The sequence below is a fragment of the Grus americana genome, chromosome 28 (genome assembly GCF_028858705.1).
Source record: "Grus americana isolate bGruAme1 chromosome 28, bGruAme1.mat, whole genome shotgun sequence".
In the NCBI taxonomy this organism is placed as follows: Eukaryota; Metazoa; Chordata; class Aves; order Gruiformes; family Gruidae; genus Grus; species Grus americana.
Genome location: NC_072879.1, coordinates 1,896,504 through 1,920,214, shown reverse-complemented (window position 1 = coordinate 1,920,214; position 23,711 = coordinate 1,896,504). Strand labels below are relative to the sequence as shown.

The window sequence follows — 23,711 nt, the reverse complement described above, 5'->3', positions numbered from 1 at the left end:
AAGGGGCTTTCTATGGCTATAGACTACAAGGACAAATAGCACCCCCAAACCCCAGAGCTCAGTTATGAAGCTGCTCATGGGGAAAAGATGGAAGGAGAGATTTCGGTCTAAAGCAAGATGAGCTGAGCTGAAGGTATTGCTCCATCTTTCCCACCAAACAGGCAAAAAAAAATGTAATCGGAGGAGCTGAAAAGCTGAGCAGCCTGCCAGCGCTGGCACCCTGCATCCTGCACAGGCTCCCGCCGCCTCGGGCATCTCTTCCTCTCCCCCTTTGCCTCCTGCAAGATTAAGCCTTTCATTTGCAATCTCGACTCCTGACAACCCTTGTCAATAAATGAGGTGAGCATCCTCTTCTGTCTCTCTCCCTCTCTTTGTGCGGAGGACTCGGAGCACAAGCTGTGATGTAGGGCAGGAAGGTGCTGTGCACAGGGAGGAAAATGGCCAAAAGATGTGGGTTTTTGTTTGGTTTTTTTTTTCCAAAGCTGACGACGGGAAGGGATTTGACAGGCATTAGATGGGATTGCGGGGAGAGAAGGGGAGACGGTAGCCTCGCAGCGGCACGGCATTGCTTCTGCTTAAATAGCCCTGTTATATCGAGCGTGCTTTGAGCGCGGGGTTAGAAAAAGCTGCCCAGTGATAAAACTTAAGGGACAGCTTCTGTTGTGATGCAATTGCAGTAAATGATTGCTGGCTCTGACCGAAGACCTGCTGTTGCTATGTGCGTGTCAAATCTGCTTGGATTTTCGGTTGGAGATCGAGGGGGCACCTGCACGCATCGCTGCCCAGCGGAGGGGGCAGGGTTTTCTTCTTCTCCTGCCTCCTTGCAATGGTTTCTTCCAGCCTGCTGCTGGAGGAATCCAACCGGCTTTTCTGCAGCTATGCAGTGGGAGCAGGGGCAGATTTTTCCCCTTGGAAATCCAGGAGGTTTGGGAACCGGAGCGGGTAAAGCGGGATTTCGGTCACGGAGGTCAGGCACAGGTTACTCCGCTGTGCATTGCATAATCTTTTGTTTCTCAAGGTCTTCTTCCTTCCTAAAGAGAGACGTGTGGCAGGCAGCCAGCCACGGCTCCGGGCTGCCGTATGTCTTGCAGACGCTCAGCTTTCCCTGCCGTGCCGTTTCTTGACCGAACGCGATTTGTCTGTGTCCTGCGGGGCCCTCGGCGAAGTCCTGCTGCCCGCCGATGGGGACCGGTCCATCCCTGCATCCCTGCCTGTGCTGAGGATTCAGGGCTGCCTCCTCGGTTTTCTATTTGTACGACTGATAAAGCCTTCCTGACTATTTACTGTCCTGATAAAGCTGCTGTAATTGCATCAGGATGGGGAAGCCAGGCGTAACAGAATAAATCCAGGTGCTTGCCACCAGCTGAAGTGGCTTTTTCACATTCCCCCAGAGGGAAGTTTACTTTGCGGGACCAAGACTATGCGGCATAAACATTTTCTTGCGCGTATCTGAGATCGGTGCTTAAACAGTCGTTCTCTTTATGTGTTTCTCAACGCTGCAGTTTCTCCACGTTGCAGAGAGTGAATGACTGGGGGAGGCTGGGAAGAGCATAATAATATTTGCCCATTCCTCAGGAGTGTCGTGTGTCATCATTAATACTCGTGAGCCCCAGAGGGAAGGGATTAGAGCTGAACAAATTATTATGGCAGGTCGGATTCTGGTTGCAGCACATCTCACGCTCCTCTTTGGCACCTCTCCTCTGAGGATTTGCAAGGAATTAGCAGGTATCAAGTCCCTGCTACTCCCCGCGAGGGTCCAGCGCTCTGTGCTGGAGGGGAATGGAGGTGCTGAGCGGCGATGGGAGTTGCAGGGTTATGGGGAGGCTCATGACTGTGGGCTCCAGCGCTGACTCCCGCTCGCGCTGCCCCTGTGATAAACGATGCTCTCGGCTCGCTTTTTGGGATAAAATGGTTACCGGGACTTCTCTCAGCGGGGACGGGCTCACGGCTGCCCTGGGGGCTGTCATGGAGAAATGCACTCTCCTTTCTCCTGCCCATAATCCAAGGTCTCCGCAGCAGGGACAAGACAGGAGGGGGATATTTTTGTCATTCCCAGCACTCTGGACATTTGGGACATCAGCTGTCCCCAGCAAGCCAGAGCGGATGGGACCCCCGGGGGAGGCAGGACCAGGAGGCCGTTGGGGGCAGGGGACACGCTCTTCTCTGCAGGGATGGCAAGGGAAGAGCCAGCGTGGCTAGCCCATCCCAGCACGGCCGTTAAGTGTGCACACGCTGTGCTGTCGTGCCCCTGGGGCAGATGTGGTGCAAGCGCTGCCCTGATACACCACCCCATGGGCTGTACGTCAGCCCCGTGGGCTGTTTGTCAGCCCCGCGGGCTCTGTGTCAGCCCCGTGTGGCTGCCTGTCACGTTATCCCATCAGGCTTTCTGCCCTCCACCCTGCCACATCACATCTCGTCCCATTTTTCTCCAGCTGTGACATGGTGCCGTCAAGTTGTATAAAATCTGAGGCGCTGCAGCCCGAAGTAGGTCAGTAAGTTGTTTTTTCCCCCAGCCAGGTTGTTCGTTGCGGTGGTGAAGCCAGGGGAGTCTCCATGGGTTCTGGGATGAGGTCTGGACCTGGGCAATAAATCCTCCTCCCAGGATTAATCCCCACCAACCCCGAGCATCCCCTCTGTGCTGGGAGCCGTTTCCTGGGGGCAGCTGTGATTGGGGGGGGGGGGCCCGGACGTGGGTATCAACTCGGGGCGATGCCGTCCATCTTCCCAAGCCCGCACCCCGTCCTCGGCCTCGTGGGACACGGGGGGGCCGGCGGCAGGTTCACGCCGCGCCTGACTCATTGTTGTGCCTAGCCTTATGTAACCGGTGCCGAAATCTCGCTCTCTGCCGGGGGCGGCGATGGAAGGTAGCCGGGATGGAGGATGGGGGGAGAAGCAGCTCATCGCCATGGTTACCAGCATCTTTGCAAAGTTCTTCGCATCCATCTGGTTTCATTTTCAGCCCTTTTCATCTCACGGAGGGAACATCCCTTGATGTTTCTAGCTGCATCAGCCGCGGCAGACGGCGTGGTGGGTTAGAGGAGGCGCGTGGGAGGTGGGAGACGGGTGCGCTTTGCCTCCCAGCCCCTGAGACGAAGCCTGACATCGAGTTGAGTCGCTTAACCTCCTGTCCCCCCCATTTCCCACTTGGCCACGGAACAGCTCGGCTGGGATGTGCTTTCTGATGAGATTTGGGTGGCGTTTTCCTGGTCCGATACCCAGCAGGTATCAGGACCATGAGCTCCAGCCTGGGCGTATCCAAGCGGAGGCATCTGCCCCCCGAACAGCCCCTCTCTCTGCAGCGGGATCCGGGCTCGTACCCAGAGCTGATGAGGCTGGAGAGTGGCTCCGTGGCCCGAGTCCGGGCTCCTGGATCTGCCTGCAGAGCTCCCGACTGCCAGAGCCTTCCAGCAAATCAATTCTGGAAATGAACAGGATGGACTGATTGAGTTAATCCTGAGAAGTTAATCAATGTCAAGGCGGTTTGGCCAGAAGTCCTGTTTATAATCCATACAGAGATCATTACTACCTTGTGAAATGGAGGCGCAGTGTAAAGCCAGGCTTTATGGAAATCAGAGGCAGAATCACATCCAGCTCCCACAGGCTGAGCCCGGGGGAACCGTACCCGGTGCAAGTGCAGGATGGGGCCTGCCAGCTGCGGGCAGCGCTTGCAGAGAGCTCGCAGTCCTACTCGTGGGGACCAAGAGGCTCGGGGTCCGCCTGGTTTCCCCTCTGCCCCTGGGTTTTCCGCCTGCCCCATCTCTGTTCAGCGTGAGCAGCTCAGAGCTGCTCGGGGATCGAGAGCCGCCCAAGTGGTGGCATGTCCGTCCCAGCGCGAAGGCAGCTGGGCATCTTCCAGCCAGGGCTCCAGCCAGGCTGGTGCCCAGCTCCTCGGGCTCATCGCTGATCTGGAAGCGTGGCTCAGCAGAGCAGACCAGTCCCCTTGCCAGTGAGGTCTGGATTTGGCATCTCCTTCCCAGGGCTCTGAGACGTCCTGTTCTTGCTCATCAGCTTTGAATGGGTCCCTTCCCAGAGGAGCGAAGGGAGCCCGGCGGGTGACACAGCTGTTCGACGTGGTGCTCGGCCAGCCCGCGGGGAGCAGGAGGACGCTGGAAAACTCTCGGTGCGGCTGGATCCTGCATGGATGATGTACGCGTGTCCAGAAGAGAGATCGCCAATGAAAGGCCAGGCACCAAACCACAGAGAGCTAGGACTGCCGTGTCGCGCGTTGGGGGAGCCCCCGGGGAGCGCCCCAGCCTGCAGCGAGGAGAACAAGCACCCGGGACCGGCTTTGCTGCATTTCCAGTCCCTACAATTTAGCACCCAGAGACTTACATGGCATTTGAGTGGGCGTCAGGCCACTGTCCCTGGCAGAGCTGGGCAAGAATCAAACGCTGGCTGCCGTCCCGAGAGCTGGCAACGCTCCCCGGATAAGCCGCTCCAGCTTTGCCAAGGGAACCGTTACCCGGATCGCCTGCCTGGAGCAAACAGGCTGTTTTTTTCCTGGGGAAACCCACGAGCCGTGTGTTGGGCTGGGACCGGAGCCCCTTCGCTCCTCGCCGGCTGGCAGCTCTCGGCAGAGCCCGTCCGGTCCCTGGGAGCTCACAGGGGCCAGGCCAGGGGCGTTGGGGTCCATGGGGGTCTCTGCCGAGCACACGGTGTTGGCTTCCCTAAATGTAGTGACCGATAAAAGCTGCAGAGAGGGAGGCCTGCGCTCCCAGCCTGCCTCCGTCCCTTGCTTTGTTTTGCACGCTCTGCCAGCAAAGCGCCCGTAATCCTGCTGGGTGCACTTGAAGGGGTTGTTCAGGGAGCTGGGGGGGCTGCTCCTGACAGCGTCACTGGGATTTAGATTTATAACTCTGCCCCGGAACGTGCTTTTCCTTCTCCTCCGCAGGGGTCATGGTTGGCACCCGCAGCCGCCGCTCGGGGGGCAGCCGGTGCCCCCTCCTGCAGGGACAGCCCCTCCGCGCAGCGCCCGCTCCGGCTCTCTCTGCCCATCGGCATCAATAATTCACCGTGTTTAGCTTCATCAATAATAAATGTGCATCAGGCTGCCAGCCAGGGGAGGCAGGGACCTCCCCAGCCCCCTCGGCACCACCGGGACGGCGTCGGGCTCCGGTGCCAGCACCGATGCCCCCGATGCCTTTCCCACCTCGCATCCTCCTTTGCTTGGGTCTGGCTTCGCTCTCGGCCAGGCTTGGTGGTCCCCACGTTCGCAGCCCCCTCCCAAAGCCACCCGAGCGCATCTGGAAGAGGAAATGTCAAGGAATGAGCCTTGGGGACAGCAGGGACAGTGCCATGTCCCCCCCAGCCCCTCGTGGTGCCAGGTGGGGATACGGGGAGGGGGTTTCCCGCCCCCCCCAGTGGATGCCTGGCCACTGCATGCCTCCCCGGTTCTCCTGCCGTATTGTTTTCAGCCTTGGTTTGCGGAGTGACTGTAATTAAAACCCTCATCTCCAGTCCCGGTAATTTCCATCTCTCACCGTTTGTATCAGTGGTTTAGACTGGAGATAAATATATATATATATTTAATTGGTATAAATAATGCATTTTCATAGCTGAATCCTTCCTTAGCCCCATATTTGGTGCCAGAAATAGCATTTTCATTTCAAAGAGGCTTTTCTTTGCATGTACCTTCCCTCGGCCAGAGCAGACCCCCTCTCGGAGGCCCGCGGCCACGTGCCGGGGACTGCGTGGGTTTGCGGCCGCTCCAGTTCACCTCTGCCAGGCCGGTGTACGTCGCACTGGCTCGGTGACGTGGCCCAGACAGAGCTGGACAGGGAACGCTGGGTCTGTCTTTGAAACAGAAGCCTGTTTGCAGGTGGCCGGGGAGGGCCGTGCATTTGGGGAGCACCACGTTCACCCCCCCGATGCATCCCCTGTGGGGGCTGGCAGCAAAGCAGGGGGGGACGGGGCTGTCCCCGGTCCCCCGTGCCGCAGCCAGGACCCCCGGCAGGTCCCTGCTGGGCGCTGGAGCTCGTGACTAACCCCCCCTCTCCTGCCCCCCCCCTTGCCTTCATTGCAGGGAGCATAATGCTGAACAGCATCACCGATGGGCTCCTCTGCTGCCTGATGGGCAAGACGACGAACGCCGTGGGGCCGCTGGACAGCGCTGACTCCAGCAACGGCTACAGCTTCATGGAGGTGAAGCCGGGGAGGATCCTGCGGGTCAGGCACAGCATGCCCAACCGCCCGGCACCGGAGGGGCCCGAGGAGACCCAGCTCGGGGGGCCGGAGCGCGGCACGGTGCACTGCAAGCGCAAGATCACCGTCTACCGCAACGGACAGCTGGTGATCGAGAACCTGGGGGATGCCGTCCGCTCCGACATCCTGCATTGCCAGAACAGCTCGGGGGAACCCAACAGCACCGTGGAGCTGGAGCTCTCCGACCTGGCTGGCCAAACTCCCGCCCAGGGTCCCGCCGGCACGCCGGGATGCGGCACGCCGGGATGCGGCACGCGGGAGGCGGCCGCTGCCCCCGGCAAGCGTCGGAAGCGTAAACCCAAGAAAGTCGTCAACATCGACTGCAAGAAGCAGATCACGAGCTGCAAAGGGACACACAGCGACGTGGTCCTCTTCTTCATCCACGGCGTGGGCGGCTCGCTGGACATCTGGAAGGAGCAGCTGGACTTCTTTACCAAGCTGGGCTACGAAGTGGTGGCTCCCGACCTGGCCGGCCACGGCTGCAGCTCGGCTCCCCAAATCGCTGCTGCGTACACCTTCTATGCGCTGGCGGAGGACATGAGGGCCGTCTTCAAGCGCTACGCGAAGAAGAGGAATATCTTAATAGGACACTCGTACGGGTAAGGGACTGGGGGGTCCCAGGAGGGAAGGCATGGATTCACACTCCCCCGTCCTCTCCTTGGCAGCAAACGCCCAACAAATCCTGCACTTTGGGGGCTGAGAAGCAGAGGAGGGGTGTGGGGTTTCCCGTTTTGGGTTTATCCCTCGGCTCTGATCTCCTACATCCTCTTGGTGTGCATCCCTGGGTCCAGCTAATCCCAGAGCCCGTCCTCCAGCGGGGAAGCTGGCAGAGCACGCCCTATAAATAGAGTAAGCCCAAGAAAGTCAATTAGATGGAGACTAAGCAGTGCAGAGAGCAGCCCTGGGACGAGAGGGAGCTGGAGCCGGGCTCCGAGCCGGGCAGGATTAGATGAGAAGGACGAGGCTGGTCCAGGCTGGCGGGCACCCAGGCAGGTCCTGGCACCCTGCTTTGGTCTGCGCAGGAGCGAAACCCCGAGCTCAGCCCCTCTGCCCGGGCTCTGTGGAGCTGTGGGGTTTGACTGGGGTTCCCCTGCCCCAGAAAGGGGGAGCACAGGTCAACCGAAGGGGGTGTAGCCTGGGGTCCAGCCATGGATCCTTGGCGTGCAGCATCCGCCGGTGCCACGGGATCACGCGTGGCCCCCCGTGCCCACCGTCTCTCTCTCCCCGCAGGGTGTCCTTCTGCACCTTCCTCGCCCACGAGTACCCAGACCTGGTCCATAAAGTGATCATGATCAATGGAGGGGGCCCGACAGCGCTGGAGCCCAGCCTCTGCTCCATCTTCAACATGCCCACCTGCGTGCTGCACTGCCTCTCCCCGTGCCTGGCATGGAGCTTCCTCAAGTGAGTGGCCATCCCGGCACCGCGGCACTGGGGAGGGGTGTCCTCGGCCACGGCGGGGACCCCCAGCGCGGTCAGAGACGCCCCCGAGGTACCACGCTGGGCTAACCCGCTGCCTGTGCCGGCTCCCTCCCGCAGGGCTGGCTTCGCTCGCCAGGGTGCCAAAGAAAAGCAGCTGCTGAAGGAAGGCAATGCCTTCAACGTGTCCTCCTTCGTGCTGCGCGCCATGATGAGCGGGCAGTACTGGCCGGAGGGTGACGAGGTTTACCACGCGGAGCTGGCCGTGCCCGTGCTCCTGGTGCACGGCATGCACGACAAGTTCGTCCCGGTGGAGGAGGATCAGCGAATGGCCGAGGTAGGGGGTTGCGCGGGGCTGGGGGGTGGGCGAGGGCTGGGGTCTGCCTGCCAGCACATGGCGATGCGGGCAGGGGGCTCGTCCCGGCGCTGATGCCTGTTGCTGCCACCATCTCCCTCCAGATCCTGCTGATCGCCTTCCTGAAGGTGATCGACGAGGGCAGCCACATGGTGATGATGGAGTGTCCCGAGACGGTGAACACGCTGCTCCACGAGTTCGTCCTGTGGGAGCCCGAGACGCCAGCTGGGGACGGGCAAGGGGAGAAGAAATAAGGCGGCAGGACGCGGTGACCGGGCTGCTCCGATGGGAGAGATGTTTTGGAGCGGAGAGGGGTTTGCGAGAGCGGAGGGGTGCGATGAAGGCTGCCCTCGCCAGGAGCTCAGCCCATTTTCTTTCCCGGCCGCATCGGAGGCTGGTGGCGGAGCACGGAGGCTCCCCCGGGCAGGGGCGCGCGGGGCCGGCAGTGGGAACGTGGCAGAGCCAGTCCCCGTCCCCTCGGGGATGGCATGGCAGTCGTTGGAGCGTCTTCATCCTGTTTCTTTGTAGTATTGTTTTCTTCACACAGTGACCTCCCCGGGGACAGAAAGGAGGCGGCTGCGGGGGGACTGGTCCCACCTGCAGCAAAACGGGAAGAACTCGGAGGGGTTCCACAGGGAGAGCGCGTCGGCTCCGGCACCTTCCCGGCCAGGGCTGGAGGAGCTGAGCTGGGATTGCTTTAAGGTGAAGCCAAAGGCTCCTCGGCCTCAGCAGCAGGATTTGCCTCTCTGAGCCTCGCAGCGCCTCGCTCGCGGGGTCGGGAGCACAGGACCCCCGTTATTGCCAGCAGCCGTGCACGCGGCGTCCGGCAGCTCCTGCCTGGCACTGACGAGGGTCTGCCTGCGCGGCTCATCTCTGCCTGCACGGCTCGTCTCTGCCTGCACGGCTCGTCTCTGCCCGGCCAGGAGATGAGGATGAGGATGAGGAGGTGGCCTGCTCCCGTGGGCACGGCCAGAAGGACCGTCAGCTCCCCCTCCCTGGTGGGACTGGCACGGCTACTGTGGGGAGGACAATGCCAAACCTGAGCTCTCCTGCGGTCCCCGGTGCCACCGTCTGTGCAGTCACGTCCCCAACCACCATCACTTTAGGTACCGCAGCACTGGCTTCTGCAGAGCCCTCTGCTTCCCTCCCGCTGCCGCAGCCTCCAGATGCTCGGAGCCATCGCCACCACGCAGCGACTCCCGCAGCGTCCAACCCGCTCGCCCTTCCTGGCTTCCAGCTCCTCCACGACTCCTGGACCCACCACCTGCTCCCGCACCACATCCCCGCCAGGATCGCACCCGTCCCTCGTGCACCGGGGGACCAGCAATACGCCATCCCATCGCCACCGTGTCCATCCTTGCCGACAGCTCCTGTACGGATCCGCGGGGTCTCAGAGCAACGTGGGAGCGACGAAGCAAACCACGACCACGCGATCACAACGGACAACGGCTCGTTACCTGCCAACGCCGTTCGGTACGTAACCCACCAGTCCCATCACCTCCTCCCCTCTCCCTTCGCATCCCGCTGCCAGGAGCCAGGCAGGACCAAGAAGATACACGAGAAGCGTCAAACGGGGACCCGGGTGCCATCGCGAGGTCTGGGGGCTCCCGGCCGCACCGGGATGGGTGGGAGCCCGAGCGAACCGGGAGGACGCTGCGCTCATCACGGCTGCTCTCCAGCCCTGTACCCGCACGTTGGGGATGGCCCCAGCCCCCCGCAACCCCAAAGAGCGGAGCTGCTCCCTGCTTTGCTTCCCTCTTCTTTCCCCCCATCTAAACCAAAGAAACAACCAGTCCCACGGAAACCTCACCCTTGGCCCATGTCCCACCGAACCCCCCCCTTTGCCCCCACCGGGGCTGGCGCCGCACCGAGGCACCCCAGTTTGGCCGGAGGGGCTCCTGGCCGGGCAGGGCTGCTCCTACCGGAGCTGGCACCCCCCTGCAACACGCCTTCCCCAAAGCTGAGCCCGTCTTTCTCCCCAAACCAAGCGATGCAGAGGAGGAAGGGCCCTTTGGAGCTGGCCCTGGGGTGACCACGGGGACCCCACGCGATGAGTGTCCCCAAGTGGGTCCCCTCCACCCCAGCACCCCTCTGCCCGCGCCTGCCCCTGCCCACTGCTGCCGCGACCTGTCTCATAATGAGAATTTTAACGACCCCGGACTCGACTGGTTTCCACGAGCCTTCCCTCGCAACACCCCTCCCACCCCATCCTGGTCAGAGGACACCCTGCAGCACGGCCGGGGTCTGCGACGAGGGGACCCAGAAATACAGCTGTACCCCAAAACGCGGCTCTGCCCTGCCACAACACCCCCCCACCCACCCCACCCCCCGCAGCCAGCTCCAGGCGACTGTCGGTGCCCGGCTGCGGGCCACGGCTCTTCAACCTCTGTTTGCCACGGAGTCTGTGCCGCTTGTATCCACATCGCTTGTGCTAAGGCCAAGGCAAACCGCGCACCGTAACCCCGCCGCTGAGCCGCGCGCCGCGTTAGTGCCATTTCACACAGTAAAGCCGTGTTATATTCTCAGTCGCGTCCGACTCGATGATGGAGAGGGATGCACCGGGCGCAGGGGGGTTGGCCTAGGAGCGCGGCAGAGCAGGGAAGGGAAGCCAGAAATCACAGGCAGCTTGGATTTCTTAGCAACAACAACAACAAAAAAAAAGGAAAAAAAGAAAAAGGAAAAAAAAAAAGAGACCTGCAGTGATTTATTTATCACCCTTTAGGAAAACAGAAAAATAGAAAAATTCTCGCCAGTGATCACGACATAAAACCCGCGCCCAGAGCGCGGCCACCTCCAGGGACAGGGCAGAGGGAAGGTGCAGGCAGGGGGTGCCCCCCAGCACCCCAGGGTGCTCAGCGCCCGCCCTGGATGTCCGCCGGCCGGAGCTGCCGCTCGCCCTCGGCCAGGAAGATGCGCATGGCCCTGTGCAGCATATGGACGCCCAGGCGCCGGCGCCGCTCCGCCGGCCAGCTCGCCGCCACGCCGTAGCAGTTCCCCTTCCTCTGGTTCGTGATGGTCTGCAGCCCTGCGGGGACGGGGTCAGCACCCACCGCCCCGGCCCCCTGCCCCCCCACCAGCACCCACAGCCCTGCGGGGATGGGGGCAGCCCCGTGTCCCCCACCAGCACCCGCTCCCAGGCAGCTTCTCCTGCAGATGGGGGTTTGGGGGATCGCGTCCAGACCCCGCGCTGGCAGCCGGGGACCCCAAAGTCCCCGTGTGCCCCAGGATGGGCTGCACCCCCTCTCTGCGCGCGTCCCCCGCCCCGAGTCCTGCACAGCGTAGGAGGGATGCAGGGAGTCGGAACGGCAGCAGAACCGATGCCGGGAGCAGGGGCAGGGGACCAGGGCAGGGGACCAGGGCAGCGCCATCTCCCCTCCGCGGCCCCGCTCACCCAGAGCCTCCACGAGGCAGCCCTCCCGCGTGTAAGCCTCCGCCGGGACGGTGCTCTGGAAGCAGTGCACGGAGATCACGCCCTGCCCGCTCGCCCAGATCTCCAGGATGCGCCGCACCTTGGGGCAGCCCTGCGGGACAGCGGGTACCATCACCGTGGCCTCGAGCCCCCTGCCCCGGCGCAGCCCCCCACGCCCATCCCACCTTCTGCGTCCCGGCGCGGTGCTGGCTCAGCGCCTCGGCAAGGTGGCAGTACGGCCGGGCACGCGTCCCCTTGCCCACGTAGAAGATGGCTTTGACGAAGGTCCTGAAGCACTTGGCCGGGCTCAGGCGGTGGGAGCGAAGCGGCAGGTTCTGGGTGGTCCTGGGGGTGCAAACCCCCAGTTTTGGGGCTCGATGCCTCCCGGGGGGTCCCCGCTCAGACACCCCCGGCCCGGGGGACATGCAGGGCAGCGACACAGCCCTACCTGGGGTCGAGGAGGAGGTAGTTGAAGCTGGACTTGACCAGCCCCTCTCGCCAGCGCCGGCTCCGGTCGGGGCGGTCAAACTGCCGGGCCAGCGCCAGCTCGTCCTGGGCACAGTCGGGGACGTGGCCGGTCCGCAGCGCAGCCGCCAGCTCAGGGCTGTGTCCTGGGGCGGCCGCGTCGGCATCGGGGAGCACCGTCAGCCCCACGCCGGCACCGCGGGGACTGGCCAGCCGGGTGGGGGGGATCCCCAGGGCTCACCTGCCGACCTCCCCCGGGGTCCCCTCACCAGCTCCTCCAGCCGCCGCAGGTAGAGCCGCCTGGTGAGCTCCGTGACGGGCCCCGGGTCATCCCCCAACGCCCGCAGCCGCCGGCGCAGAGCTTCATCCGAGACAGGCCGCGGTGGCGCGGTGCATGCTCGCCCATCCTGGATCGCGGCATCCTCAGGGCTGGTGGTGGCCTCCGTGCCGGGGCCATGCCGCTCGGTGGGTGCCCGTCCCCGCTCCCCCTCCTCCAGGTGCTCCCCAGCGTGGCGGTGGGTGCTGCGGCCGGCAGGCGAGAGCGGCACGGCCGGGCTCCCTGGCTCCGCCATGGCGCTGCCCAGCTGCCGTGGGACCGGGGGGCGGCTGAAACTCCCGTGGGGCCATGGGGGCTGGCGTGTCCCCAAGGGTGAGGGGTCCTGCCACCCAGAGCAACCCTCCAGCACCCTGGGGTTGGGGCTGCCGGCAGCACAGGGGGAACCCTGAGCACCTAAGGGGGAGTCCTGGGGGTGGCCGTGGTCCCCAGGGACCAGCAGGACCGTGGGGCTGGAGCCGGGGGAGCTGCTGGTCCCCAGGGGGGAGCTGGGCTGGCTGGGGGCTCTGGGGAAGATCTCGGTGTCATCCAAAGAGGCCGTCCCCTCTCTGGCCCCACCGGACACATCCTTGGCCCCCAGGGTGATGCAGTGCCCCAAGGTGGTGGCAGGGTCCCTGGAGACACCCCGGGGTGCTCTGAGCCTGGGGGGCCTCCGGGGCATCTCCAGCGTCTCGTCAAAGAGGGAGGAGGAAGAGGAGGCGCTGAGCCGTGCCGCAGAGGCCTGGAGGCGGCTTTTGGTCCTGGGGGTGACGTGGTGGTACCTGGGGGGCTCCTGGCCCTGGGGGGCGACACCCCCAGCAGCGAGACTGGCTGGGCTGCAAAGGGGTCCTGGGGTGCAGGGGGGGGAGCCCCGGAGGCTGCACGCCTGGAGCCGGGAAAGCAGCTCCCCTCCATCGCCCACATCTGAGCCGTCCTCGCAGCAAGGGGCTGCCCTGGAGCCCCCCCAGAAATCCTCACCCTGCACCTGCCCCGTATTTGGGGGGCTGGCGGGGGGCAGCTCCCAGGCAGCGGCTCCAGCTGGGGAGGGGGCTCTGCCTGGCTCCAGCCCCCCGGCTGCCCTGGGCTGGGGGGAGCGGCGGTGCTGAGCCCCCGGGCACCCCCCGGCCTCGCTGGGCTCCAGGGTCTCCACGGCACTGACGAAGCGCTCGCTGGCACCGCTGCTGTCCCCAAGGCTGCTGCGGTCACAGCCCCCGGCCCCCACCTCGAGTACCGTCGTTCCCAGGTTGGGGATGTCCCCCCCCAGCCCTGCCCAGCCCACTGGTGGTCCCTGGGGGACACCGGGACGGTGCTGAGCCGCAGCGCCCAGGACATCGCTGTCCCCAGGGCTCTGGCACGCTACGGAGCAGTTGCTCAGGCCACCGCGGAGCAGGGGAGCCCTTGGGGACACCCCGCGTGCCCCCGGGACCCTGCTGTAGCACCGGGGCTGGGGGGAGCTCGGGGACCCCCCAGGACCAAACTCCTGCTGTGGAGAGGGGCCGGGGCTGTCCCCAGCGCTGGGCTCGGGGACACCCCCGGGGGGACCCCCCGTGCTTCCCCTCGCGGTCTGGGGTCCCTCCCCGAGCTCATCCCCGGCCGAGAGCAGCGTGCTGGAGGCAAGGGGCTGCGGGGGGAGAGCTGAGCCCCCGGGGTCTGCGGGGGGCCGTGGGGCGACGGAGGGGATGGAGAGGGACGGAGGCTCTGGGGGACAGCCCCACCAGTGCAGGGGCTCCCCTGAACTGCAGCCGCCCCCCAGCTCCAGCTCCTCCAGCAGGGACCTGCGGGTGCTGCTCAGGAGCCCCCCCTCAGCGCCGTCCCCGGGGCAGACGCTGCCCTGGGTGCCATCCTCGGTCAGGAAGGACAGGGAGCGCCAGGGCCCCCCCGGATCTGCAGGCAGAGGCAGGAGTCAGTGTCTGGCCCGGAGTGGGGGGCTGCATCAGCCCCCCCGACACCCGTCCGGGCCGAGGGGGCACCCCGGACACCTCACCCTCCGCAGGGGGCCAGCCCCAGGCGTGCGCCAAGTCCCGCAGGATCAGCACTCGTCCCAGCACCACGTCGCCGTCTCGTTCCCCGTGCTGCAGGGAGGGGACACCGCTGTCACCGGTGCCACGGGGTGCCACGGCCCCGCCAGGGCCAGGACCCCCCAGCGCAGGCAGCATCCCCAAGGGGCTGTCCCCGCTAACCTGGTCTCGGGGCTCTGGGTCCCCCCCTTTCTCCAGCAGGAGCTCGAGGCACCGGCAGCACCCCCGGGACGCGGCGACACGCGACAGCAGCTCCTCGGTGCACCTGGAGCGGGGAGCGGGTCGGGGTCGCACCAGTGCCACCAGCCCCGCAGCTGGGTGCTCTGGCATCACGGGGGGGTCACGCTGCGGGGCTCCGGCCGTGACCTGGCCTTGGGGTCCCCGCCGTGGCGCAGCGGCGGCCCCGGGCAGCGCCCAGCACCCACCCGCTCTCTGCCGGCGGCCGGATGGATGGGGGTGACCCCCTCCGGGAGCAGCGGGTTGGGGGCCCCCCCCCTGCTCCAGCAGGACCCGCACCGCCCTGCGGCACAGCCGGGCACGGGCAGCGCTGTGCCCCAGCCCCCCCCCCCCCCCCCCCCCCCGGGTCGGAGCCACACGCTGGGGCACCCGAAGCGGGACCCCCCCAGCACGAGGACTCCCCTGTGCCACCGCCCCCCCCCACCCCCCCGGTCCCTGCAGGACCCCCCAGCACCACGCGTGCCGCACCCCCTCCCCGGTGCCCGCACCCCCCCAGACCCCCGCTGCGATCCCCCCCCCGGGGCACCGCATACGGGGGTACCCCCAGCACGCGCTCCGCGCCCCCCGCCCGGTCCAACGCCCGTATTGCTGATCGCCCGCCCGTGCAAAGCCCCCCCGGCGCCGGTGCAAGGCCCGGCTGTTGCAGGGACAAGGCCCGTCCGGTGCCGGTACCAACACCCCCCCCCCCCCCCATGTCCCCTTACGGCTCGCGCCGCCCCGCGCCGCTCATGCCGCCCCGCGCACGCGCACTGCGCCCCGCCCCTTCGAACCCCCGCGCACGGCCACACCGCCGCTCATTGGCTGGCGAGGCGGCCAATAGGAGCTGGCCGTAGGCATCCGCGCCCACCCCCGCCAGATGTGCTCGCAGCTGGAGGGGCGGAGCCTCCCGCCCATTGCCCCGCCCCCTGCCCCGCCCCGCCCCTCCCTGCGCCCCGCACCGGCACTGCCCAGTGCTCCCAGGAACCGGCACTGCCCAGTGCCACCCAGTAACCTGCACCAGTGTTCCCAGTGCCACCCAGTACTCTGCAGCAGTACTGCCCAGTGCCTCCCAGCACCCCCCATCAGGGCTCCCAGTGCCCTGCACCAGCATGACCCAGTGCCTCCCAGTAACCGGCACCAGCACCTCCCCTCACCCTGCCCCCCCGGTAATGACGAGAGCCCCAGGCACCCAGCCGCCCCTCGGGGCCCCCAGCCAGCACCACGGGGCACAGGATCCCCCATCCCCAAGGCCGGGGGGGAGGGGGACCACCCCCCCCCACCCCCCCCAGGTTCCCGACCCCGCCGCAGGAGCCGCAGCACCAGCACGACGCCCGCTCAGGAAACCGCATCTCTTTCCCCCATCGCAGGTAACACCGCCCGGCCGCCCTTTGCCGATCCCCAACCACCCCCACCCCCGCCATCGGCGGCTCTCGGCCAGCCGCCCCCCCCCCGCCCCGGCTCAGACGGTGGCCTCGATCTCGGGGGGCTCGTCCTCCTCCAGCAGGCTGTACGCCGCGTGCGTCTGGAAGGGTCGCTGCAGCGGGTGCGCCAGCAGCTTGGCCATGCAGTTGTGCAGCTCCACGGCCGGCCCCGTCAGCGACACCTCGTACTTGTAGTTGGTGCCTTTGGTGTCCAGGCTGCTGAAGAAGGCGTACATCTCCTGGGGGGGACGCACAGGGTGGGTGACGCAGCCCCCAGTAGCGGTGGTTGGAGTGGGAGGGGGGGGAAGGACACCCCGTCCCGCGTTTACCTTCCAACTCGTCTCGTCGTCCTTCTCCTCCGCCCCGTTGTGGATGTACACCACGTCGAAGAAGAAGTAGGGGCACTGCAGCATCTTCTGCAGGACGAGAAGCCAGAAACGGTACCGGGAGGCTCTTCCACACGCCGGGATGGACCCGGAGCCACCGAGCTCGCCCGGGGGTGGGCACAGGGAGGGGGACGACACCCACCCCCCCTACCTTCATGTGCTCCGACATGGAGAACTGGGGCTGGCAGCCCGGGCGGCCGAACACCAGGATAGTCCGGACCACGTAGGGCGGCGGGATGGTCTGCACGTTCTCCGTCACCGGCAGCTCGATCTTCTGCTGGCTGTGCCGGGAGGATGGAAGGGGCTCAGGGACCCACGGGGAGGGGGCTCCCCCCCCTCCTCGTTAGAACTTACTGAGGGTCTGACCGCTCTGGGCTGGCACTGGGAAAGCAGCACCCGCCCCGGGAGCTGTGCGGGTTAAAGGCTCGCAGCATTTTTACAGTGAAGAAGGAAATTCGTAGCCAGGAGCCCCCCGACACCCCCGCCCCCCCGTACCCCCCCGGCCATACTCACATCAGGTTGAAGAGCCCTTCCAGATCTGCAGCCCCAGGTAAGGACGGATCCTGGCACACAGCACCCTGCCCGCCCCGGGGACATCCCGCACCCAGAGCCGGGCTGGCGCTGCGAGCTCCCGCCGAGGGATGGGCCAGGATGGGGAGAAAACACCCAAAAACGGGTGTCTGGTGGGTCTGGAGGAGGCAGCGTTAAAGCCTGCCTCGGGGGGCTCAGGGGCCCGGTCGGACCCTCCAGCCTCAAACGCCGACACCGCTCTGTGCCGCAGCCGGCTCGGCTGTGCCGGGGATGCCAGCGAGGCTGTGGATCTGCTGCCATCTGCAGGCAACGGGCCCGGAGGGTCCCCGCTTACGTTCAAGGGGCCTGGTTTGCACCCAGGGGACCCCATTTGCACCCAAGGGACCCCGCGGGGTGCCCCCCCCCCCCATCCCAGCCCCACAGGCGGTGGGATACTGAACGACTTGCAGACGACGGTCTCCAGGTCGTAGAGGCAGCTGCAGACCTCACGGGGGTCCGAGGTGAACCCTGAGAGCTGAGAGGAGCCGGGGTGAGGGGGGTGCGGAGCCGTCCCCGTCCCCACCCCTGTCCCCACGGCCCCGCTCACCCACGTGGCGTCGTTGTTCACCACCACCAGCGCGAACTCGTGGCACTTGTCGATCTTGTGCTTCGTCCTCACGAACATCTCGATCATCTTCTGGGAGATGTTCAGCGCGTTGGTCTTGGACCTGCCGCAGGGACCGGCGCTCAGCGGGGACCAGCGTTTCCCCGGTCCCCGTGCCGGGTGGGGACCGCAGAGCCGGGGTCCCCGGGGGTCCTGAAGCCAGCCCAGCCAGGAGCAGCCCCCAAACTCTCACCCATTAAAGGACTCCAGTTTGGGCAGAGCCATCTCCTCCGCCAGGTCCAGGCAAATGATCTGCCGGAGACAACCACGGCTGAGCCGCCCGCAGCCCCTCACCCTGGCGTCGGGGCTGCGCCGCCCTCCCTGCGGACACTTACCACCTTCTCGGGGCAGTTCACCCGCGGCGTCTTGACCTGGACCTCGGTGGGGGGCGCGGGGCCTGGCCAGGCGGTGCCGTCGGGCGCAGCCGTACCCTGCGGGCTGTCGTCAGCGCTGGCCGCCTCGCCCTCCCCCTCGCTGCGGTTGCCCACGCTGGCCTGGGCGCTCAGCGCCCGGTCCTCAGCCCCCTCGGGGTTGGAGCGGGTCCTGGGCCGCGGCTCTGTCGCCTTCTCCTCCTCCTCCTCGGCGGCGCTGCCTGGCTCCGACGTGTCCATCACGCAGCCACGCTCCATGGCAGCTCCAGCGGTGCTGGGGGCCGATGCCAGCTGCAATGGGGTGTTGGCGCTGCTGCAGCCCTGCGCCCCCTGGACCCCCCGCTCCGGGCACCCCTTGCTCCGATCCCCCCTGCCCCGTGCACCCCCCCACTCTGTGCACCCCTTGCTCCTGCACCCCCTGCCCCACCCCACCCCAACTCTGTGCACCCCTTGCTCCAGTACCCCCTGCCCCACACCCCCCCCACTCCAGGCACCCCTTACTGCCGTACCCCCTGCCTCAAGCCCCCCCCACTCTGCACCCCTTGCTCCCGCACCCCCCCCCCCGCTTGCTTCTTCCCACCCCTCGCACCGCTGACCCCTGCCCGCGTACCCCCGGCCCCCCCGCCCCACACACCCCCTTACACCCCGCACCCCCGGCCCCCCCCGCCCCATAACCCCGCGCACCCCCTGCCCACGTAGCCCCGAGCCACGGACCCTCCTGTACCCCCTGGCACCGTGCACCCGCTGCTCAGGCACCCCCGACCCACGCACCCCCACGCACCCCGGCCCTGCACCCCCCCCTCGGCGCGCGCTCACCGAGTCCCGGCCGCACGAGCCCCGCCCGGTACCGCGCGGAAGCGGCGTCGCGCGGGGGCTGCTGGGATTTGTAGTTCCCCGCGGCCCCGCCGGGCACGTGCGGGCAGGAGGGCACCCCGACACCCTGAAAGCCCGTGCACGGCACCCCAAACACCCATGCACCGCCCCCTGCACCCTAAGCACCCATATACACCCTCCTGCACCCGTGCACCGCCCCCTGCGCCCCAAATATCCACGCACACCCCCTGCACCCGTGCAGCACCCCCTGCACCCCAAACACCCGTGCACACCCTGCTGCACCCAGGAACCGCCTCCTTCACGCTAAGCACCCACGCACACCCTGCTGCACCCACGCACCGTCCCTCTGCACCCCAAATCCCCACGCTCTGTCCCAGCACTTTGAACACCCAGACAGCACCCTCCAGCACCCACACGCTGCCCCCCCCCGCACCCTCAATACCTCTGCAGCACCCCTTTGCACCCCAAACACCACCCTCCAGCACCTAAACGTCCACACACTGCCCACAGCACCCCTGGGCTGGCTGCCTCCTGGCCCCGCGCACCCCAGCACCCCACGCGATGCCTCCTGGCACCCCAAACGCTCGTGCGCGCCCTCGCACCCCCTGCGTTCTGGGTGCTCCCTCCCTTCCCCAAACTCCGGGGGATGCTCGAGGACGCAAACCTGGGTGCATCCTCCCAGGTGGGTGCGAGGGAGCCCGGGCACGCGGGGAGGGTGCAGCGTGGGGCCGGGGTGCCGTGGGGCAGAGCAGGCAGGGACGGCGCAGCGCAACGGTTAAGCGCGGGAGGCTGCGCCGGGGCTGCCGAGGAAGAGGAAATCTCAGCAGGAACCAGGACTGGGAAAGGCCCAGGGCAGGGGCCGGAGGCGCAGCCGGGACGTGGCCGGAACGCGCCGGGAGCCCCGACCGTGGAACCGGGACGAGCCGCAGGACGGGCGCTGGCTGGCGCAGGGCGGCACGGGCAAGAGGCGGCCGGGATGGAGAAGGCAAGTGGGGCGTCCCGCGGGATGGGCGCTGCCGGGGCCGGTCCCGCGTGGCTGGGGGCCTCCTCGTGCCCCCCGTGGGCATCCCCCGGCCACGGGCATCGCCGGTCCCGGTGCCAGGCTCTGGCACACGATGGTGCGGCAGCGCCAGGTCCGGCCCGGCTCCGGAGAGAGGGGCGAGGCGCTGGGGCCGGCGGCCAAACCTCGTCCCCAGCCTGGCAAACCCCGGCGGGTGTCACCCCTCTGCCCCTGGTGCCGGGCTGGGCAGACACCCCCGGTCCCCGCAGCTCCCACCGGGCCAGCGGGAGGACGAGGATGAGAAGAAGGATGAGGAAGAGGACGAGGACGATGATGAGGACATGGCGGGGGACGCCGAGGGCATCCTGCGCTTCGAGGAGCGCATTGCCGAGCTGCTGGCGACAGAGTCCCGGCTGCGCCAGAGAGCTGAGCGGCTGCAGCACCGCGCGGGCAGGTACCGGCACGCGGCGGCCGCAGGGCCCTGGGGGCTGCCACCACCCGTGTCCCTCCATCTCTGGCCTTCGCTGCCCCACAGGGAGGATGAGGAGGGCTGGAAGGGCACCGCCAGCCTCCCCGCTGCCAGCCCACAGTCCCGGTGCTTCGACGGCACGCTGGAAGGTGGGTGCACTGTGTCGTGCCGCGCTGTGCCATGCCGTGCCGTGCCGTGCCGTGCTGTGCTGTGCCGGCAGCTCGCTGCCTGCTGCAGGGACCTGACCCCAGCCGTGCTCCCTCTCCCCAGCGCACGGCCCTGACCTCTTTGCGGACCTGCAGCACGCTGTGAGCTCGCTGGAACGCGCCGTCTTCTCCCGGCACCGGCAGGCACCGGCGCAGCCTGTGCCCAGCGAGGAGTGGGCACGGGCGGCCAAGGTGAGCCACGCCAGCACGGTCAGCCCAGACGCCAAGGGGATGGGCACCGGCTGACCGTTCCTGTACCCCAGAGCCTGGAGGAGCTGGACCAGACCCCAGGCTGGGCTGGGAGGGCGACGTGCCGGGGCCCAGAGGAGGGAGCGGGCGAGGGGCTGCCGGCGGAGGAGGCGGCGGTGGCGGCGGCGGCGGCGAGGAACGCGGCGTTGCGTGCGGCCCTGGGGCGCCGGGACGAGGAGCTGAGCCGGGCCACGACCTCGCTGCGGGCGCTGTGGGGGGAGCGCGACCGGCTGCAGTGGAAGGTGGGTGCGGGGGGCACAGCAAGGGGGGTCGGGGGGGGCACTGCTCTGGTGCACCCACCCCCCAGAGTGCCACCGGAGTGGCCCCCGGGTCTCAGCCCGGTGCTCGGCACAGGTCCAGGACCTGCGGGATGCTCTGTCCAGGCTGGAGGAGCCGGGGGGCTCTGGCAGCGACACCCCTGGGCTCGGCAGCCCCCCGGGGCAGGGGGAGCCCCGACTGCCCCAGGTGAGTGTGTGGCCGGGGCTGCGGCACGGAGGGGCTCAGCGGGTGGGATCCTGCCCCGGCACCAGGCTCTGCCTGTCCCCTCTGCAGGACCTGCCCCAGTGCGGCGATGGCGCTCAGCCCCACGGTGCTCAGCCCCACGGCCCCGTCTCCCCCCCGCCCTCCGAGGGTGCCTGCCAGGAGCAGGAGCAGCGGGTGCAGCAGCTGCAGGGGTGAGTCCCCCCCCGTGCCAGCCCCAGGGGCTGCGGAGCCCTCGCTGGCGGGGAAACTGAGGCACAGCGCCGGGCCCCGGCTGAGCGGTTAACCGCGGTTGCTGGCGGTGCCCAGGCACCTGGGGAGGCTGCAGGAGGTGAACCGGGAGCTGGCGGCCGCGCTGCAGGAGTGCAAGAGCGATGCGGAGCGGCTCAGCATGGTGCTGGGCCAGCACGAGTCCCGCAGCACCGCCCTGCGCCTGGCCCTGCGCTGCAGGTGGGGACGGGGACGGGGACAGGCACGGGGGGGCGGGGGGGGACACAGCCTGCGCTGCCACGCTGAGCCCCCCTCTCCCTGCAGCGAGCGCTGCGGGGGGGCCTACGCCGCCCTCCTCGACCTGATGCGGGCGAAGCTGGGCAGGGAGGAGGACGGTGCCCGTGGCGGTGAGTGCCAGCCCGGGGGGGCCGCAGGGGGTGGGGGTGCTGGGGGGATGCTGGGGGGTTTATGGGGAGGATGCTGGGGGGATGCAGGCAGGTGTCAAGGGGGTGCAGGGAAGGCGCTGGGAGGGTGCTGGGCAGATGCTTACGGCTCTCAGGGGGATGCAGGAAGGACGTTGGGGATCCCTGGTCCCCGGCACAGCCCCTGTGGGCACATACGGGACGAGGACCCTGCCCGAATGCTGCCTGCCCCGTGCCTAGAAGCCGCAGGGGAGCAGAGCCCAGGGCGCGGATGGGGGTCCAGCCCCACGCCGACGGAGGGGCCGCAGCTCCTGGGCCGAGCAGAGCCGGACGGCCAGGAGGAGAGCGGGGACGGCGGCTCCCCCAGGCTGCAGAGGTACCGGGGTGCGGGGGGGTGCGATGCTGAGCCGTCCCCGGGATGGCACTGTGCCCCCCCGCGCCCACCCCGTCCGCGTCCCCGTCCCCGCAGCATCCCGGCACCCCACGGAATGGAGGAGGGGGCCCTGCGCGAGCACATTCGCCGGCTGCGCGCGGAGCAGGCGGCCGTGGAGGCGTCCCTGCACGACGCCCCGGCACCCACCAGCACCTACCGCAGCGAGGACGCCCGAGTCCGGGCTGAGCGGGTGCTGCGGGAGGCCAGGGCTCTCCTGCCCGGCTGGAGGCGGCCGGAGAAAGCAGAGCTGCTGCAGGACTTGGCGATGCTCAAGGTGAGATGTGGGGGGAGACGCCCGGGTCCCTCCCCAGCTCTCCGCGGGCTCCAGGCTTTGAGCAGAGCAGCTGGGAGAGGTGCGGGGGGGATGCACGGCAGGAGGAAGAGGAACCAGGGGACTGGGGCCGTGCCTCAGTTTCCCCCAACCGGCGGTGACACCGCTGCCCTGCCAGGAGGCCATGGCCGACCTGAAGATGCGGCTGCAGCTGGCGGAGAGGGAGAAGCGGGGCCTGGAGGTGCTGGCGGCCGGGCAGGGGCCACGGGAGGCTGCGCTGCGCCTGGTGCTCCAGCATCTGGAGCGGGAGCGGAACGGGGGGCCAGGCTGCTCCCCCAGCCCCCCCGGCAGCTCCAGCAGCAGCGAGGAGGTAAGGACCGCTCTCACCTCCCCACGGGGACCCTCCCCAGGGCTGGGGGTCTCCCTGGGGCCGGGGACCCACACCCAGCCTCTGCAGGATGCCCAAACCAGCCGGGTGGGAGCAGCGGCTCCCCGGCACCCTCCGGACCCGGAGAGGATGGGGGAAGAGCTGCTACGTGCCCTGGCCCGGTAAGAGACCTCACCGGCGTGCCGCAGCCCTGCCCCGGGGAGCCGTGCCGGCGCTGGGCGGTGCGCGGGGCCGGCTGCCATGCGGGTGTCCCCAGGGTGGAGGAGCTGCGCGCCCAGGCGCGGGCCCTGGTGCTGTCCCTGGAGCAGAGCGGTGCCGCCAGCCGCGCACAGCAGGCGCAGTGCGTCACCGTCACCGCAGACTTCTTCCACGCTCACAGGTGGGCAGGAGGTGCCCGCTTCCCCGCTGGGTGGGCGGTGGGTGCCACGTCCCCCTACACGCCCCGAAAACACGGTGCCTTCCTGCATGTCCTGCACGCACATCCCCCCCGCATGCCCCCCATGCACGGTCCCTCCCTGCACACCCCAAAACCACGGTCCCTCCCTGCATACCCCAAACCTGTGGTCCCTTCCTGCACCCCCCAAAAGCACAGTCCCTTCTTGCACACCCCACAACCACGGTCCCATCTTGCGCACCCCCGGTGCGTGGTCTCTTCCTGCACATCCCAAACCCACTCTCCCTCCTGCCTGCACAGTCCCCTCGGTCCCTTCGGCGCCGTGTCCCGGCTGGGATGCTGAGCGCGGTGCCCGCAGCGCGCTGGCCCTGGCGTACCGCGGTGCCCGGCGGAAGCAGGCAGCCCAGCTGCGGCGGCTGGAGGTGCAGGCAGGAGCCCTGCGCAGGCAGCATGCCCGGCAGGCGCAGGCGCTGGCCCGCAGGCTGCAGACCCTGGAGCAGGGGACGGCTGGCAGCGAGACCAGTATCTAGGGACCCCCCGACACCCCCAAAGACCGCTCCGTGCCGGGAGGTGCCTGCTGTATCCCCAGGGAGAATAAACCACTGATGCT

At 67.6% G+C, this 23,711-nt stretch overlaps 4 protein-coding genes across 16 annotated transcripts; 2 read left to right on the top strand and 2 right to left on the bottom strand.

Moving 5' to 3' along the window:
• ABHD8 (abhydrolase domain containing 8) lies at positions 1-10,493 on the top strand. The gene is made up of 5 exons (XM_054805808.1): positions 1-339; positions 6,023-6,800; positions 7,432-7,602; positions 7,738-7,954; positions 8,077-10,493. The coding sequence occupies exons 2-5, from the start codon at positions 6,031-6,033 to the stop codon at positions 8,224-8,226; spliced, it is 1,308 nt and encodes a 435-aa protein (XP_054661783.1). The 5' UTR covers positions 1-339; positions 6,023-6,030; the 3' UTR covers positions 8,227-10,493.
• A 166-nt stretch (positions 10,494-10,659) lies between these two features.
• ANKLE1 (ankyrin repeat and LEM domain containing 1) lies at positions 10,660-15,158 on the bottom strand. Of its 8 annotated transcripts, XM_054805804.1 has the most exons (8): positions 15,119-15,158; positions 14,340-14,442; positions 14,144-14,231; positions 12,116-14,043; positions 11,830-11,992; positions 11,567-11,716; positions 11,364-11,493; positions 10,660-10,997 (listed from the first exon to the last, which is right to left on the bottom strand). In XM_054805804.1, the coding sequence occupies exons 1-8, from the start codon at positions 15,142-15,144 to the stop codon at positions 10,691-10,693; spliced, it is 2,895 nt and encodes a 964-aa protein (XP_054661779.1). In that variant the 5' UTR covers positions 15,145-15,158; the 3' UTR covers positions 10,660-10,690. The 8 variants fall into 8 exon arrangements, 5 of the variants coding, with proteins under 5 accessions (XP_054661779.1, XP_054661778.1, XP_054661781.1 ...); XM_054805803.1 differs by lacking the exon at positions 15,119-15,158 and having other exon boundaries at positions 14,340-14,737; XM_054805806.1 differs by lacking the exon at positions 15,119-15,158 and having other exon boundaries at positions 11,567-11,726; positions 12,088-14,043; positions 14,340-14,735.
• A 572-nt stretch (positions 15,159-15,730) lies between these two features.
• BABAM1 (BRISC and BRCA1 A complex member 1) lies at positions 15,731-18,696 on the bottom strand. 5 transcript variants are annotated; one of them, XM_054805861.1, is made up of 9 exons: positions 18,562-18,696; positions 17,710-18,036; positions 17,568-17,626; positions 17,318-17,438; positions 17,167-17,245; positions 16,714-16,738; positions 16,352-16,481; positions 16,144-16,230; positions 15,731-16,053 (listed from the first exon to the last, which is right to left on the bottom strand). In XM_054805861.1, exons 2-9 carry the CDS (start codon positions 18,001-18,003, stop codon positions 15,853-15,855), a joined length of 996 nt encoding a protein of 331 aa, XP_054661836.1. In that variant the 5' UTR covers positions 18,004-18,036; positions 18,562-18,696; the 3' UTR covers positions 15,731-15,852. The 5 variants fall into 5 exon arrangements, with proteins under 5 accessions (XP_054661836.1, XP_054661834.1, XP_054661837.1 ...); XM_054805859.1 differs by having other exon boundaries at positions 17,710-18,019; positions 18,562-18,687; XM_054805862.1 differs by lacking the exon at positions 18,562-18,696 and adding an exon at positions 18,527-18,549.
• A 735-nt stretch (positions 18,697-19,431) lies between these two features.
• Positions 19,432-23,711, top strand: USHBP1 (USH1 protein network component harmonin binding protein 1). 2 transcript variants are annotated; one of them, XM_054805858.1, is made up of 15 exons: positions 19,432-19,564; positions 19,849-20,033; positions 20,115-20,197; positions 20,319-20,446; positions 20,518-20,745; positions 20,858-20,968; positions 21,056-21,177; positions 21,293-21,433; positions 21,518-21,600; positions 21,856-21,991; positions 22,085-22,322; positions 22,498-22,689; positions 22,777-22,868; positions 22,964-23,086; positions 23,460-23,711. In XM_054805858.1, the coding sequence occupies exons 1-15, from the start codon at positions 19,556-19,558 to the stop codon at positions 23,629-23,631; spliced, it is 2,043 nt and encodes a 680-aa protein (XP_054661833.1). In that variant the 5' UTR covers positions 19,432-19,555; the 3' UTR covers positions 23,632-23,711. The 2 variants fall into 2 exon arrangements, with proteins under 2 accessions (XP_054661833.1, XP_054661832.1); XM_054805857.1 differs by lacking the exon at positions 23,460-23,711 and having other exon boundaries at positions 22,964-23,450.

Excerpts from the sequence above, each read along its gene's own strand:
- ANKLE1 (XM_054805803.1), bottom strand. The coding sequence starts at position 14,507 with ATGCCAGAGCACCCAGCTGCGGGGCTGGTGGCACTGGTGCGACCCCGA. Across the intron at positions 14,232-14,339 it reads ACCCAGAGCCCCGAGACCAG|CACGGGGAACGAGACGGCGA; the intron begins GTTAGCGGGGAC and ends CCCTCCCTGCAG. Across the intron at positions 11,494-11,566 it reads ACCGCGCCGGGACGCAGAAG|GGCTGCCCCAAGGTGCGGCG; the intron begins GTGGGATGGGCG and ends GCTGTCCCGCAG.
- ABHD8 (XM_054805808.1), top strand. The coding sequence starts at position 6,031 with ATGCTGAACAGCATCACCGATGGGCTCCTCTGCTGCCTGATGGGCAAG. Across the intron at positions 6,801-7,431 it reads TTAATAGGACACTCGTACGG|GGTGTCCTTCTGCACCTTCC; the intron begins GTAAGGGACTGG and ends CTCTCCCCGCAG. Across the intron at positions 7,955-8,076 it reads AGGATCAGCGAATGGCCGAG|ATCCTGCTGATCGCCTTCCT; the intron begins GTAGGGGGTTGC and ends ATCTCCCTCCAG.
- BABAM1 (XM_054805861.1), bottom strand. The coding sequence starts at position 18,003 with ATGGAGCGTGGCTGCGTGATGGACACGTCGGAGCCAGGCAGCGCCGCC. Across the intron at positions 17,627-17,709 it reads TGAACTGCCCCGAGAAGGTG|ATCATTTGCCTGGACCTGGC; the intron begins GTAAGTGTCCGC and ends TGTCTCCGGCAG. Across the intron at positions 16,739-17,166 it reads CGTCGTCTGCAAGTCGTTCA|ATCTGGAAGGGCTCTTCAAC; the intron begins GTATCCCACCGC and ends CTGGGGCTGCAG.
- USHBP1 (XM_054805857.1), top strand. Across the intron at positions 20,447-20,517 it reads AGTGGGCACGGGCGGCCAAG|AGCCTGGAGGAGCTGGACCA; the intron begins GTGAGCCACGCC and ends CCTGTACCCCAG. Across the intron at positions 22,869-22,963 it reads CTGCTACGTGCCCTGGCCCG|GGTGGAGGAGCTGCGCGCCC; the intron begins GTAAGAGACCTC and ends GGGTGTCCCCAG.